This window comes from Ursus maritimus, unplaced genomic scaffold (genome assembly GCF_017311325.1).
Source record: "Ursus maritimus isolate PB19 unplaced genomic scaffold, ASM1731132v1 scaffold_2, whole genome shotgun sequence".
NCBI lineage: Eukaryota > Metazoa > Chordata > Mammalia > Carnivora > Ursidae > Ursus > Ursus maritimus.
In genome coordinates this window covers 4,647,505-4,663,740 of record NW_024424452.1, presented here as the reverse complement: position 1 = coordinate 4,663,740, position 16,236 = coordinate 4,647,505, and the positions used below count along the sequence as shown (strand labels likewise).

At 57.5% G+C, this 16,236-nt stretch overlaps 1 protein-coding gene across 2 annotated transcripts; it reads left to right on the top strand.

Annotated features, from left to right (window-relative positions):
• The first annotated feature begins 1,709 nt into the window (after positions 1–1,709).
• Positions 1,710–8,011, top strand: ZNF853 (zinc finger protein 853). 2 transcript variants are annotated; one of them, XM_040634753.1, is made up of 3 exons: positions 1,710–1,985; positions 2,738–2,855; positions 5,342–8,011. In XM_040634753.1, the coding sequence occupies exons 1-3, from the start codon at positions 1,974–1,976 to the stop codon at positions 7,039–7,041; spliced, it is 1,830 nt and encodes a 609-aa protein (XP_040490687.1). In that variant the 5' UTR covers positions 1,710–1,973; the 3' UTR covers positions 7,042–8,011. The 2 variants fall into 2 exon arrangements, with proteins under 2 accessions (XP_040490687.1, XP_040490688.1); XM_040634754.1 differs by having other exon boundaries at positions 2,733–2,855.
• Positions 8,012–16,236: the final 8,225 nt, after the last annotated feature.

The following is a 16,236-nucleotide window of genomic DNA, read 5'->3' as shown; positions in this document are numbered from 1 at the left end:
TGGGGGGGGGGGGGGGGGGGGGGGGGGGGGGGGGGGGGGGGATGCTCACTTACCCTTCAAGTCCTGGCTAGTGGGGGCGCCTGGGTGGCACAGCGGTTAAGCGTCTGCCTTCAGCTCAGGGCGTGATCCCGGCGTTATGGGATCGAGCCCCGCATCAGGCTCCTCCGCTATGAGCCTGCTTCTTCCTCTCCCACTCCCTCTGCTTGTATTCCCTCTCTCGCTGGCTGTCTCTATCTCTGTCGAATAAATAAACAAAAAATCTTTAAAAAAAAAAAAAAAAGTCCTGGCTAGTGGAGTGCTGTCCCTATTCCACAGATGCAAGGGAATAATCTGCCTCATGACCCAACTGTAAGAGGCCGTTGCAAATCTAGATTTTTCTGCCTCCAAAGCTAGGCTCTTGCTGCATTTGTTCCCCTGATAAGGCAGGGGAGGTCCTTGGCCATCTGGAGCTTCTAGTCTGGGGTGAAGCTGCCAGCCAGAGTGCAAGCTTTTCAGAGGGCTGGAGGAGAGGCCCTAAACTCCACAGGCTGTGGGGCCAGGAAGTATCCAAAAAGGTAATAAGGAGGGGCAGCCAGGCCAGGATGGAGACGGTAAGGAGAGAAGAGAACTATGGCCGCTCTAGGGCTGTGGCCGCCTCCAGTGAGGCATGCCCATACTCTAGCCCAGGAACAGCTTCCAAGCCCAGGTCTTTGGATTTTTCAAGAGAATTGGTGTAACCCTATTTTAACGGTGACTCTCCAGGTTTGGACAGTGCAGCAACGTGATGGGATATCAGGACGGTCAGGTAAGGCCTCCCTGAGGAGGAGACCCCTGACCCAGGCAGAGGTCAGCTTGGCCTGTTCAGGGAGGCCTCTGCACATCGCTCCTGGGGTGGGGGCCTGGGGAGGGCAGAGGTTGGGGGCTGCGGAGAGGGGCCTGACCCGCGGGCCTTGTGCACAGAGGAAGCCAGCCGGGTTTACCCTTAAGTTGACGAGGGTGGCTCCCACGGCCCCATCTGGTCCTTTGGGGTCCCAGCCTACTGTCCAAGGGCGCACAAACTCCACGCCCCCCTCCCAGCCCTGCCTTCACCATTCCAGGCTCCAGGAGGAGGGGTTCGAGGGGCGGAGGGGGCGACCTCTTTTGGGTCCGCTGGGGGGGGGCGGCGCGGATTGGGGCCTCCTCATTAGGTGAGCGTCCTCTAATTGAGTGCTAATGAACCACAACTTGGGCCGGGCCAGGGGCGCCCCGAAGCTGCACCAGTCCCCCGGGGGGTGGCAGGGCTCGGGCCCGGAGCCTCGCCCGCCCCCCTCCCCGGGGCAGCCACAGTCGCCACCCCGCGGGTGAGCGGCCGGGCCGGGAAGGGTTAAGCCCACCGAGCTCGCGGCGGCCTAGAGCGGCGGCGGCGGCGGCGCGGGGGCCGGGGCGCGGGGCGCGCGGGTGGCGGGCGGGGGACAGGATGCGGATGCCGGGGGGACTTCCTGTGCCGGCCCCGCCGCCCCCGCCCCCGGCCCGCTGCCCGCTGCCCGCTGCCGGCCGGACGTACGCTCGGGCGGGCGGGCGAGGCAACGGGACCCGGCGCGGGCCGCCCCCCGCCCGCCGGCTCCGGGCACCTGTGGCCGCCGGCGCACCCCGGCCGGACCCGGGCTGCCCCCGGCTGGGCCGAGACCGGTGTCGCCCGACCCCCCCGCGGACATCGGACGGACCCCCGCCCGGCCGGCCCCCAGCCCCTCCCCGCCCCCCTCCCCGGGCAGCCGACACCAACTTCTGCTCCCGAACTCCGTCCTGCCCCTTTTTTGGCCCAGGGCGACCTCGACAGCCCTGACAGCGACAGGCCCGCCGCAGTGCCCAGAAAGGCCCCCGGTGGCCCAGCGCCTCCCCGGCTCTTTCTGGATGGAGGAGCCTCAGGAAGGAGCTGGCTGACGCTCTGGCCTGCACTCTCCAGCCGCTGCTGACCACACCTCCCCTAGTGCAGAGGCCGCTGTGAGGAGCAGGAAATGCTGCACCAGGTGGGCCCAGCGGCCAGGAGAGAGGGGCCAAAGGCGCGGGGGGGGGGCTTCTCTGGAGGGCTTCTGGACCCGATTCTGAAAGGGGGAGCTGGAGTTAGGAGAGGAGACGGGACTGGATGTGGGGACACCTCTGGGGCCAGGTGGATGCAGGAGAGAGGTGGGGAACCTTCCAGACTTCAGGAGCTCCTGGGCCAGAGCTGATTCCATGGGTTGTCATCCCCTGAAAACCTGCCTTCCCAGAGAGCTGAGGGGGCACCTGGAACCTGTGGGCTGCTTGTGGCCTTGGAAGGCTGGGTGAACCCCAACAGCAGTCTGGTAGGCAAGAAACCAGGGAGGTGAACACATTTGAAGTGCTTTGAAGGGGGTGGTGGAACGTGAGATGTCACTCTTTTTCTGCAAACTTCCTCAAATGTCACTTGCGGGACTCCAGCTCCCTGGTGAAGGCTGGCTCCCGCAGCGGGCTCTCAGTGAGGACCCGACGCATGAGGCTGAGCGTGGGCCCTGCAAAGTGGGGAGAGGGAGGACTGCCTCTGCGGGCGAAATGAATGGGCCCTGGGAGCTGAGCCTCCAGGCAGCCCCGCTGCTCCCTTTCCAGCTGTGGATTGCACTGTCCTCCTTTCCAGCCTGGTGGAGAAGCCGGCTCTGGGGCCCAGGGCAGAGATGGAAGGCTCTCCGGCAGTCCGTGCCACTGGGCTGGGGGCTCACAGCACTCCTACCTGCCTGAACAGCTTCCTTCCTTCCTCTCAGCACAGCTGGCTCCCCGGGATCTTGGTCTGAACGCTAGGATGGAGCTGGGGGCAGCGACGGAAACCTTCGTGCTGGAGCTCCGGTGTCTTGAAGATGGGGGCCCATGTCCTGGCACCCTGTCAGGTGAGGGGCTGGAGAGGCATGCGGCTCTGACCTAAAGCAGGAGATAGTCCTCGGGGCCCCCCTGGAGGATCTTTTGACAGAGCCCCAAGCCTGCTGTGGCTGAGAGAGAGGGGGCTGCAGGGTGGGGGGCAGCCTGCTGTCTGCAAGGGTGCTCACCTGGTGGTTTCCGGGTGGGGAGGGTGGGCTGCCACTGCTCATGCCAGCCAACTTCAGCTGCCTGGAGTGACACGGGCAGATTTGCCTCAGGATTTTCTGAGGCGGCTCTACCAGGCTGTGGTTCTGCTGGTGACAGGCTCCCGGCAGTGTAGACATTCTCAGCCCCTCCCCTGAACCCTGGATGTATGCTGGCTGGGAGCTGCTGCTGTGTCCCCCATGGTCAGGTAGTCTCCACGGTCCTCCCACCTGTCCCGGGCTCTAGGCTCAAGTTCTCAGATTGAATTCAGGGGCTCTCTCCCTCTGCCCCTTGTACCTCAGGCATTGGCCCCCTGGCTTCTCTTTTTCCTGTGGCCTTCTCTGACCTTGTCCACTTTGCCTGACCTCTGCTTCCATCCCTCTTTCTCCCCTTTTGCCCAGAGGCAAATGTGGGCCTGCAGAACCTTCCAAGATGCCTTCTCCCTCAGGGACCCCTCTGGGCCAGCTTTCTATGGTGATCATGGTCCTGGGAGCCAATTCCCGTCTCTGTCCTTTGAGGGCACTAAGTGAGGGCTGGCCCAGGGTCGAACAGCATGAAAAGAACCAAGGGAATTGGAGAGGTTGGGTGGCGATGTGTGGATGAAATGAGGGGTCTTCCCGCTCAAATATTTAACCAAGAAAAGTCTTACAAGAGTATGCACATCAGATGACACTTAATAACGTATTTACCAAAACATCACTATTAGAAATGCTGATGTGGCTGCAAGAAGCCAGGACTGGCCACACGGTCAAGTGTGGTGCTAGAAATGTGAGGACTTACACAGAGGCTCGACGTGTCCCTGCTGCTCCCAGAGGTGGCAGGACGCTGGAGTGTCTCCAACCTGCTGGGGGTGGGGGGCAGGGGTGGAGGGACACGTTTGCGTGGCTGTCTTTGCTCCCCGTGCACGTACTCCTGGCTGGTGTGTGTATGTGAAAAATACTTGTCCGTTAGCCTAAGCAAACGTTATTAGGAACAGTTTTCTAAAAGAAAATTATTTGCATGGAGATACCCCTTGGTTTTATTAGATCAATATACTCCTGGAAAAGTGGCCGGAAAGCAAAATTTTATAAATCGAACCCCTGCTTTCCGTTACAAAATTGAAAATATGAGGCACTAGGAAGAACAAACCTTGAAATCAGACTTGGGAATGGAGCAAGCCTCCTCGGACTTCCTGGGAACATAGTATGAATGCTCGAAACGAGAAATGACACGTGGATATTGTGCAGACAGTGACACGTGACCACGGAGTGACACGTAGGAGGCAGGGGTTACTCTACACTTGCTCAATGCTGGGCCGCACCTGTACGCCCTCAACTTTTCGCCATGTCCATGAGAAGGGCCGATCTCATTTTGCAGGAAGGGACACTCAGATTCCCAGAGGTTACATAACTGGCCGGTCACCGTGCTGATGTGGGGCTCTGGAGTTAGTCCTTTCCGTTCCAGACTAACAGTCTCAAACACGTCCCGTTTCTAGGCTGTTTCAACTGGGGCTAGTTGTGTCCTTGGTATTTCCAAACTGTTCGTCAGTTTGCAGACTAATCAAGCCCACAGGGAGAGGGGTTTGTCAAGCACCTGCCAGGTTCTAGAGGCTATGCCAGGGCCCTTCCTGCTTCACCCATGAGGCTGGAAGTGTGGGTATCCTGAGGCTGTTACCAACAGGGAGGGCTCTGAGGCCGCAGGAAGCTGACAGCTGCTAACCGGTTGAGGTAGGGCCCGATCTGAGGACTTGCCACTGGAAACGTCGTGCTTTCTCTGACACTTCGGGGACTTTTAGAAACCACCTGTAGTAATACTTCCAGGCAGCTTTACAGAGACTCTTCATTAATTACAAAGAAGGCAAGTTTCGCTTATTTAAGGCGTGATCCTAACTGAGGTCAGAGTTCAACGTGGGCCTGTGGCTGTCGGAGTGGCTTGTTCACTGATTCCCACTGGATGGTAGTTAAGCGCAAGAGACTTCTCGGGGAATGGTGTTGGGGAGCCCCAGACACCCAGGCTCTTGTCACGGCCAAGATCTAAGCATGGAGGCTGTGTGGAGGAAGGCCCAGAGGAGAGGTCGGAGAGCCAGGGTCCAGAGTGACGTGACCGCAGCCCTTCGGGCACATTTCTAAGCCAGCCCTGCACCTCTGGGCATTTCAGTTTCTGCCGGGCTGCCATGGCCAATTGACCTGGTGCTTTTGGGTCCCTGCTGAGAGCTCAGTGGTGTGTCCTAGAGTGGCTGTCCATGGGGCAGGGTAAGCGAGGAGGTCGTGGGGGTCCGACCGTGAGAGCTGCCTGTAGATCCTTCTCTCCTGGCTTCCTGCCATTTGCACTACAGGTGGCAGCGGTGGGAGTGAGAGTCAAGAGGAAGAAGAGGCTCAGGATAAGAACGGCAGCCCTCCACGGCCAACAAGCGCCGCCCCAACGGGGGCCAGGGAACTGGCTGAGGAAGCAGCGCCCGGACAGCAGGAGTTGCAGCGGCAACAGTCAGAGCTGCAACCAGAGCAGCAACCACAAAGCCAGCCAGCAGGATGGCAGCTAGAATTGAAGCAGCAGCAGCAGCAGCAACACCTGCAGCAGAAACAGTTACAGCAGAAGCAGGAGGAACAGTTACAGCAGCACCAGCAGCAGCGACAACACCTGCAGCAGGAACAGTTACAGCAGAAGCAGGAGGAACAGTTACAGCAGCAGCAGCAGCAGCAGGAACAGCAGAATCAGGAGAAACAGTTACAGCAGCAGCACCTGCAGCCGCAGGAACAGTTACAGGTGCTGCAGCAGCAGCAGGAACAGTTACAGCTGCAGCAGCTGCAGCAGCAGCAGCAGGAACAGTTACAGCTTCAGCAGCTGCAGCAGCAGGAACAGTTACAGCAGCAGCTGCTACAGCAGCAACAGTTACAGCAGCAGCAGCTGCAGCAGCAAGAACAGTTACAGCAGCAGCAGCTGTTGCAGCAACAGCAGATGCAGCAGCAAGAACAGTTGCAACAGCAGCAGCAGCCCCGTCCACTGGAGCCAGAGGAGGAGGAAGAGGTGGAGCTGGAGCTCATGCCGGTGGACCTGGGGACGGAGCAGGAACTGGAGCAGCAGCGGCAGGAGCTAGAGCGGCAGCAGGAGCTGGAGAGAGAACAGGAACAGCGGCAGCTGCAGCTCAAACTGCAGGAGCAGCTGCAGCAGCTGGAGCAGCAGCTGGAGCAGCAGCAGCAGCTGGAGGAGCAGCAGGAGGTGCAGCTGGAGCTGACCCCGGTGGAGCTGGGAGCCCAGCAGCAGGAGGTGCAGCTGGAGCTCACCCCCGTGCAGCCGGAGCTGCAGCTGGAGCTGGTGCCCGCCGCGGGGGGCGGCGGGACTTCGGCCCCGGGGCCCCCAGCCGCGGTCGTGGTGGCCCCCCCGGGCTACGTGGTGCTGCAGGAGCTCATGGTGTTGCCGGCTGTGGCGGCGCCCGCGGTGGTGGCCATCCCGGGCCCCGCCGGCAGCGCGGCGCTGACTCCGGCCAGGCAGCGGCGGCGGCGGCGCGCGCGGGACCGGCCGACCATCTGCGGGGAGTGCGGCAAGGGCTTCAGCCGCAGCACGGACCTGGTGCGGCACCAGGCCACGCACACGGGCGAGCGGCCGCACCGCTGCGGCGAGTGCGGCAAGGGCTTCTCGCAGCACTCCAACCTGGTGACGCACCAGCGCATCCACACGGGCGAGAAGCCCTACGCGTGCTCCTACTGCGCCAAGCGCTTCAGCGAGAGCTCGGCGCTCGTGCAGCACCAACGCACGCACACGGGCGAGCGGCCCTACGCCTGCGGCGACTGCGGCAAGCGCTTCAGCGTCTCGTCCAACCTCCTGCGCCACCGGCGCACGCACTCGGGCGAGCGGCCCTACGTCTGCGAGGACTGCGGCGAGCGCTTCCGCCACAAGGTGCAGATCCGCCGCCACGAGCGCCAGCTGCACGGCGCCGGCCGCTCGCGAGGCCTGGGCCTGCTCTGCGGCACACGCGCGGCCACCGGCGGCCCAGCGCGCTCCGAGCAGGCGGCGGGGGCCGCGGACAAGGCGCCGTGAGCGGGCCCGGCGCGGACGGGCGGTGACGGAGGGGGGGGGATCGGGATCAGGGAGGGCGCGGGCTCCTCCCGCCCGGTTCCGTGGCCGTGGCCCGGCTTCCAGCTCTCTCCCTGGTTAGCGGAGGGGAGGTCGCGTTCGCGCACCGACCCTCGGAAACGCTCCACGCGCCACGAGACGCGAGCCGCCGGGGCCAAAAAGCACGGGTGTTGGGCTTCAGTACGAACAGCACGCCGCACGAATTTGTTACTGGGAATTGAGCCGTGAGGAGTCTGCCAAAACCCTTCCTCCAGAAAACTGGACTTCGCAGAAGTGGGAGCCACAGGAGAAAACTGCCGGTGACACGTGTGACCGTCGGTGACATTAGACATGCATCGAACACTAACCAGGGAATCAAATATATGTGGTAAAACGCACACGAATAGGATTTGATCCTGGTGAATTTTTCTTCAAGGAAAAAAAAATGGGGAAAAAAAGGAAATTTATCTGCACTTTGTAGAAAACCGATCAAGGCATTAAATTGTCCTCAATGGCATTTGCCTTGAAAGTACTTTCTAGAATGAAAATTGATCAGGGTGGATATCATCCTGATTAAAATGTTTGTGTTCATAAGCACAGGGTCAGAGTGTCCACGGGGTCAATGCACAAATGCCAGGAAGCCCTTCCCTGGGTCGAAGCTAAACCTTCCCTGCAAGGGAGCCCAGGGTTCCAGCGAGTGTGGGAGGCAGGCTGTCGCCCTCGTCGCTGCCGAGGTCCCGCACACACAGTGGCCTGTCAGTGTCCTCTTGAGCAGGAGACGGCGGCTGACGCAGAGGGCATTCTGAGAATGCTCTCCGAAGTCCAGCTCCGTGTTCCCCTTGGGGAAAGAGCTCTGAGGTTGCCCCTCCCTGGGATCCGCGGGCTCTCAGCTTTTCTGTTGCTTGCCCAGGGACTAAGGCTAGGGGGTTGGGGCCTTGAGACCCAGCGGCAGGGTTCTCCTGGGCCAGGCTATGCAGGGTGCTGGCCCGAGCAGATCCTGACCCATCACTGGTGGGGTTAGGGGGAGAAATTGGGGGACAGAGGTTGGAGGCAACAGAAATGCTCTTTACAACGTCTACGCAATTGTCTGGGGGGTCTGTACAAGCGTCGGCAATGTTCATGCCTGTGGGAAGGCAGGACAGTGGAGGAGGCTGCCCGCCCCTTCTGCCCCCAAGTGCTTTCTGCTCTTGACTTCCCGCGTGGCTGCTTCGATCCTGCCCCCCTCTGCTCCCTGCTTCTCCTTTACTAACACAGCCTGCTACATTTTACAAATGTGTTGGTTAAGTGAGAAACAAAAAGTGAAAAATAAATTTAAATGAAGAAATACATTGTCTTGTCTCTGTGTTTTCATGGCTGGATTTTGTGTCTTGCCACCAGTTTTTCTACAGAATATTTTCCTGGTCGCTCTAGAGCAAGGGCCTTGGTATTCAGTCCCATGGTCAGTGCTCCTCACCCCAGACTCGTCCTTCTAACCTGAGTCCCTTGGCCTAGGATGGACTTATTCAGTAAAACCCTGCTGGGAGGGACGGGGACCCGAGGGTAGACACTTGAGGAGGCCAATTTGGGCATCTCCTAAGGACAGCTTTAGATCAGTTCAGAAATGGCTGCATCTTCCCTTCCTCTGCCACTGTATATACAGTGATTCGTGTATGATGGTGATTTCCTCCCCCCTCCACCGATGGGCCAGAGCTGTTTCCCTGAGTAACCAATCACTGAGGGGAGGGGGTATCAGATCTTTCAACTGGGGATCTGACCCCTCAGGGGGGAAGGTCCAAGTCATCCTGTTAGATGGGCCTCCTAGAACAGCAGAGGTGCTGAAGGCAAGGGGGACCCGGGGATGACAGGGGAGATGAGGGCCGACTGGGGGTGATCCCCCCCAGCCTTCTGTTGTCAGCATGCTCCCCCGAGTGGAATCCATGTGTGGCGTGAGTGGATCTGTGTGGGGCAACGAGCAGCCTGAGCAAACGGTGATTCTCTGCCCACATCATGGGTGGATGCTTTTGCAAATATGTGGGCTCCCCTGACCCTGCCTGGCTTCCCCCAGCAGCACCTGTGGCTCTTCCGTCTCTCAGAAAGGGAGGTGGCCCCCAACCCACCTCTGAAGAGTTGTGAAAGCCCGGCTCCCTTCCTCACATTGGGACGAGTCTGAGGCAGCCCTTCTGCTCCAGCGGAGCTCTGGGATGAGGTGGAAGCCTCCTTGCCCCTGTAGGGCTTTGCCTGAGACCCTCTCCTTTCCCCCACCCCCAACCCTGGGCAGCACCCCTGCTCCCACCAGCCTCCCCTGGCCCTTTCCTTGAGTAACATTCTGCAGTCTGCTTCCGGGGAACCCAGGACAGGGACCCACATCCAGGTGGGTAGACCGAGCCTGTTGGTAGGTGAAGGCCACGTGTTGGGTGGGGTTTGTCCCAGGCGTTGACAGGCATTGCTGAAGAACTCACAGCCCAGTAGGAGAGACACACACACGTGAATGGTCATACAATGGGATGGGCTGTGGGGGACAGAGCACCTGCCTCCGACATGGGGAGCCAAATGGCCTCACAGAAGTCTTGCTGGGGCATAAGGTGTTTGCAAGTTAAGGACAGGAGGGACTAGAGGGGAAGGCGGTCCAGACAGAAGTCACATGGTGCAATGGATCAGAGCCCGAGAGGGCCTGATGGAACGGTGAGAGTTTCCAGATGGCTGGGTCATAGGTGTCACAGGAGACAGGTGGTGGAATGAAAGGTGGAGCTAGGGGCTAGATTTTGTGGAACCCGTTGGCCCCAGACTCCCAATCCTCCTGTTTACCGCTCTGACTTCTCCCCAGAACTTCTCAGCATCTCTGTCCCCCTTTATTAGGCTTCTCCATTCTGATAAGCATCTAAGACTAAGCAAGCAGGCCTGCCCTCTGGGCCCACCCCCCACCCCCAATAACTCCTTAGTTGGAAGCCCAGCCAAGTGTGGCTCCTGAAAGGCCCCATGAATCAGTCTCTGTCCCCCGGGGTGGGGGCTGCTCACCTCTGATCCCTGCCCTCATCACCCAACTCTCCCTCCACCTTGTTTTTGCCACCTGACCACAAACCAGCTCAGTCCCCAGTCCTGGCCACTCTGCACCACCCACTCCTGTCAGGGGTCTGGGCAGCAAACACAGGAACAGGCACCCTCCTCCATGCCCAAGAGGGACGGGAGCCACAGCACCTGAGCCATCCCTCACTCCTGTCCTTTTGCCTTGGACAAATGTCATGGGCAGAACCTTGGCGCAGGCCATGCGGTGGCTTGGTCCAAAACTGCCCTGCCCACCCACCTGCCCCAGCCAGAGTACCTAGGGCCCCTGCCTGTGCTCCCCAGCCCAGCGTTCCTGCATCCTGAGCCCCTGTCTATGCAGCCAGGAAGCCACCCTAGGCTCATCCCCCATTCACAGCTCCAGGGTCAGGGCGTCCCAGACTTGAATTCCAGTCAGGAGCGGGGGAATCCCGGTTGCCAAGACGAATGACACGCCAGGGCCCAGGGCTGTGTAGCAAGGAGCTAGGCTCCTCATCTCTTCGACCCTGGCAAGGGCTCCCCCTCCACCTCCTAGCTGTATTTCCAGCCATGTCCAGGGGTTCTTTGACTTGAGTCAATGGTTGCCACGTTCATGTCACCTGTGCCCTTGCTCATTGTGGGGGACTCTGCTTTTCAGTGTTTAGATCGCTCCTCTGTCTTTACATGCTGGCAGCCAGTGAGGCCTGACTAAATCATGTGTGTTGGGAGACACGAAAGGAAAATGTAGAGACATGAGCACTAAGAAAAGAAGTTTCTTAATAGATGGGAATTTTGTAAAGGAGTCCAGACTCAAGGCTGGCTCATACAATGTGAATTAAAAAAAGAAAAAAAAAAAAGCTCACAAAATTACCAAGAGTACAACTAGTCTTAATTTTTCATATAATGATCACACCTACAAGGGTTTGGAAAAGATAGGGATCAAGTTGTTTTTGTGAGGGGGTCAGGAAAGGGCTCCAGGTCTTACGTATTTTAGGGACTAGTGCTAGACAGAGGGACCCTGGTGCGAAGTCCTTCCTGCCCCTTGGTGATGTGTTAGTCACCATAATGACAGTAGAGCAGGGTGTCATGTTGCTTTCTTAGCGATTACGTAAATATCCCTTTGGGCTGGCCCTGAGGCTGTATTCGTGTCATATCAGGAGCTAGCTGGCTAAGCCCATGATTCTCTAAAATGGAAAATCCCCAGGGAATGAGATAAAATCAAATCTATAAAACAGAAAGGAGCCTGACTCTTATTACTGGTCTTTGCTTTCTTTGAGTCAGCTGGGTATCTTTTAGGAAATAGCAATGTTCCTCCAGGGAGGACTTGGGGATTGGAATTCCGGCCACCAGTTACTATGTGACAATTTTCCTTGCCTGCAAAATGGGAGCAAGAGTGTCTATTGTTCTGGGTTATCGTGTATCAAACACAATGGGCGAAATAGGACGGGCAAAGGGGCCCATGTGCCCAGGACACCTTAGTCCCTTCGAATATGTTTGTTGCATCTAAAGCAAGAAAGCATCAAACAGAAATTCTTTCCTCTGATTGGATTTTCTGGGATAAGGCTTTCTACTGTTCCAACGTTACAAAATTTAGACATTGTAGAAATGAACTGGGAGGCCCCCAGATGGTAGAAGAGCATAGCTGTGCCCTTAGGAACCTCCCCTGCAGGTAGGATCTGGTTGGGTCCCCCGGCAACTCCATCCCAGCCTGTGACATCAGCCTCCATCCAGGCTTCTCCCTTGGACCTGAGGACTCATTGTTCTCACAGACTCGGATGTTACAAAAATCTAAAGCTTTAGAAGACCACACAGAGCTCTTAATTCCTGGCCAAGCCTGCATCTCCCGATGCCTCCCTTCCCTGGCCGGCAGCACCATCTACCTGGAGACACTGAGACGCATACCCAGGAGTCCTTCTAGATGTCCCCTGCCTTTCCTATTGCCCTCTGCTTCAGCTAACTCTTGTGCAATCCTCCACTCTAAACAGTGGCTAAAAACAGCAGATGCTTTATTATTTCTGACGGCTCCACATATTGCCTGGGCTCAGCTGGGCGGTTCTTCTGCTCTGTGTGATGTCGTCCGACAGCTCAGTGGGGCTGAGACGTGGGTTCATCACAAGGCTGGTAGTTGATACTGGCAGTCAGCTGGGAGCTCAGTGGGGCTGTCCACTAAGCAGCTACACATAACCTCTCCACCCGTGATCCGGGTATCTAACGGTAGAGGGTCTGTGTCCCAAGAGACCTGGGCTGGGGATCTACAAGCCTTCTCATGATCTAGCCTTAGAAGTTACAGTGTCACTTATGCCAGAAGCTAATTATCAAACTAAGTCACCAGCCAAGCCCAGACCCCAGGGGTCGTGGGATCAAGCCCCACGTCGGGCTCCGAGCTGGGCATGGAACCTGCTTGGGATTCTCCCTCTCCCTCTCCCTTTGCTCCTCCCCCCCCCAATTAGAAGGCAGCTGTAAAAATAAATAAAATGGAAACAAAACAGTGTTTTTAAATTATGGGGAGACCCCATTGCCTGGTGGAAGTTCCGAATTCAAGGCTTGCCCTGTCTTTGTTTAAAGGGTGATGAACAAGTGTGGGAGAGGCGTTGGAGACGAGCAGCCCTGCAGAGACCTTCTCCTTGATGCTATCAGAGGACGCGGAGGAGAAGCGACAGGAAAGGCGACAAGGTAACAACTGGGTATTACTGAAAGTCCTTCCCAGCATGCCCTTAAACCATCTCTGTCCCACATGACCTGCAGGAGAAAATCTGAGCTCCCTACTTCAGAATAAAAGGCTTTTTAAGTTCTCTCTGCCCATTTTCCCCCCCTTCCTCTTTTAGACTCCATCGTATCACATTCTGCCAGGCCGTACAAACTCTGGTCATAAGATTGACTTACCCTCCCAATTTACTCTGAACTTATTTATCTGTTTTAGGAATAAATAAACAGTCAATGGCACAATAAGTAAATATATAAGCACAAATTAAATTTGGACAAGACCATTTAATCTGAGCCCTGATGATTTTTGCCTCTTGCCCTAACAGTGTGGCTTAGCAGGCGGCTGACTGGCTCGGTCACGGCAGGGGAGGGAAGGAACGGGCTGAGGTGGGAGAGGCCGTGAGGGGCGTTTGTCCATGACCTTGGGGGGCTGCTGGAGCAGCCCGGGATCACCCTCGTCAGGACGCCTCTCACCCGAGGACAGTGACACTTTGGTTTGCATCAACTGTTACTTTGCTGGGCTTTCCCGCTGCTCATTGCTGAACTCAATCTCGACAGGTTTCCCAAACCCACCGGGAGAAGAAGTAACTAATTTAAAAACACATTAAAAAAAAAGATGTAAGAAATCAAATGGTGTCCCCCAAAGCATAGACTTTTGTGTTAATACACCTTCCATGTCCCTGTTACATATCTGTCACAATTTGGGGGCCTATAAAGATGTAGTCGTGAAATCAAGTTTACCAGCAGGGTCTTCTGCCTAGTTCCTGCTCGGCCTTCCAAGGGGATGATGGCCGTGAGGAGGCTGTCAGCTCCCCCCCTCCACCCAGTGATTGTCGTGAAGCTCATTCTATGTGTCAGGCTTCCTGTGGCTCACCAGCTGGGGCATGGGAATGTGGAAGGCAAAGGGCATGTGGGTACACTTGGAATTCTGTGAGGCCCACGATGTCCCCGACGTCTCCATAGGAGCACAGGCGCTTGGGGCTGACGCTACCCCTGCACAGACCCACCTGCAGGCATGCTGCCGTCTTCAGGGACTGGACCCTCATCTGGGCAGAGCTCACTCCCACTCAGTGCTCAGGACTTGCTCAACTGTCTCCTCCTGCAGGAAGCCCTCCTGGGCTCCTCCTGGGCTGTCATGCCAAGGACTGGCAAGAAGCCTGGCACAGAGGGGTGCTGACCAAAGTTCCCGCCCAGCCCCACATGCCCAGCGTGGGGGGATGGCAGAAGTGCCATCGCTAAAAAGAACCAGAGCCAGGCAGTAGTTGAAGCAGTAGAAACAAGATTTTATCCAGGACCTAATGCAATAGGGAGAAAGAGGCCTCAGAAGAGAATCTGGATTCATCAAGGACAAGTGAAGATTTACAGCCAAGGAGCAGGGTAGGGGAAGTTGGTGCATGGACATTTAACAAGACAGAAGAAACGGGGGGCGGGGGGGATTCTGGTTAAACAGACCAGACAGGATTCTTGCTGAAGGCAAGCCGGGGCGATCACACATCACGGTGGTGCTGGGGGGGTCGGGGTGAGAACCATGACCAGATACGGAGTGTGATCAGATACCAAGGGTGGGGATTCTGGCTAAACCAACTTGACGGGATTTTTGTTAAAACTGGGTGATGCAGACAGACACAGAAGCTGGAAGACAGGGCCTAATTGAGATGCGGCCGAGACTAAAAGTTCGGTTAAGGAAGTTGTTTTTGTCACAACACCCCCCCGCCCCGTCTGTCTACAGTCTAGACCCCACCCCTGCCTGTTCCTTTCTGCTTCACTGCAGGGACCTGGATTCAACCCTCTGCCCCTGTTGAAGGGGACACTTCTGTCATCTCTGCCTGGTCCTCCTTTCTGCCCTCTGGTCTGCCCTGCACTGCCTAAGCGGGAGGCCACGATGGACTCGTATGACAGACTGGGCAGGCACGGCTTCTGGGGTTGGGGGAGCTCCCTCTGGAAGGACGATGGGCAGGGTCCTTTACAGCGGTGACAAGGATTGCAGAACTGGGGAATGTTCCCAGAGTGAACAGGATCCCCCTGGAAAGTAGAAATTCCCATTTCCACAGCTTGACCCTGTCACCTTGTGCCATGGGCTAAATGTTTGTGTCGCCCCATCTCACCCCCATTTCCTATGTTGAAACCTAATCCCCGGTGCGAAGGCATTAGGAGGTGGGGCCTTTGGGAGGTAACTAGGTCATGCGGGTGAAGCCCTCACTAAAGGCATTAGTGCCCTTATAAAAGGGACCCCGGAGAGCTGCCCTGACCCCTCACTGAATAAGCACAGCCAGAGTGCGAGCTCTGAACTAGGAAGCAGGTGCTCACCAGACACTGAACCTGCCGACGCCTTGATCTTGGACTTCCCAATCTCCGGAACTGTGAGAAACCAATGTTTGTTGTTTAAACCAAGTCTACGGTATCTTTGTTACAGCAGCTCGAATGGGCTAAGACACTTTGTCACCTTAAAGGCTGGTCACTTCCCATCTAAGTTATTTCAATAGCCTTTGGGCAGCTCCCTGCTGCCCACCTGGACCCCTGCCACCGCCCCCCCCATCCATGCTGGCAAATCATGACCCACCTCTGCCTGGTGCCTTTGCTGGCTGCTTGCCACCATGGGGGCTCTACCAGCCACCCCATGGCCTCAATTCCCCTACTAGCCCCAAGCTCCCCACCTTCAGGCTCTTGCTCATGTCAGGTCTCCCCTGCCCCACTGCATTCCAGCTTCTGGCCCTCTTTTGGGCTTGGCTGAAATGCCACCTGGCCCATGGCTCACAGGCTGCCCCTCCTAGCTGGGACCCGTGCTCCTCTGCACCTGGAGGCCCTATGTCCCTTACTGCTGTCCCGCCAGACCAGTCCAGGTAGCATGGTGCAGGAGGGGCTCAAGCCAAGGCTAGCCCTTGTGTCTGGGAGAGGTTGCCGCTTCCTCTCTGCCCAGCTCACCTCCACCAGTCCCTTCTCAGTGCACTCCAGGGAAAGAGCTGTCTTCTGACAGGTCAGTCACTGGCTGGGCTGAGGGTCTTCCCCTGGGACATACTGCCAGCCACCTCTCCTCTCTCCGTCTGGCTCAGACACAGCTGGGGGGAGGGTGGACCAGCCCTTGATATAGGCCTGCCGGCTCTCCTGCTCACTGTACCTCTCTCCCCAGGCTGACTCATGTTGGCAGGGGCCTCGAGTGGAACTGGGTCCCCTTCTCTGAGGTTCCTTCGATTTCTGACCCACCAGCTGCCCCTCACAGAGGCAGACAATCGGCAGGACTTGGGCACATCTGGATCCTAGCTCTTCTTGTCAAAAACGGCCTCCAGCCTCCTCTAATATGGAATCCCGACACCCTGTCTACATTTATAACTGTTATCTGAGGGCTCTCTGTCACTGCCACGCAGGGTTACGATTCTGAGTTCTGAGATGCCCCACGGCAAATTCCGAGGGCCCTAAGCAGCATCTCTGGGTGGGTGGGGCCAGCGCCATAGCCGAGTCTGGGCTCCATTTCGCTCTTGCTGG

What these genes read in the sequence shown, in the direction of transcription:
- ZNF853 (XM_040634753.1), top strand. An exon ending in ATGTCCTGGCACCCTGTCAG is followed by an intron (nt 2,856 to 5,341) that starts GTGAGGGGCTGG and finishes TTTGCACTACAG; the next exon opens with GTGGCAGCGGTGGGAGTGAG.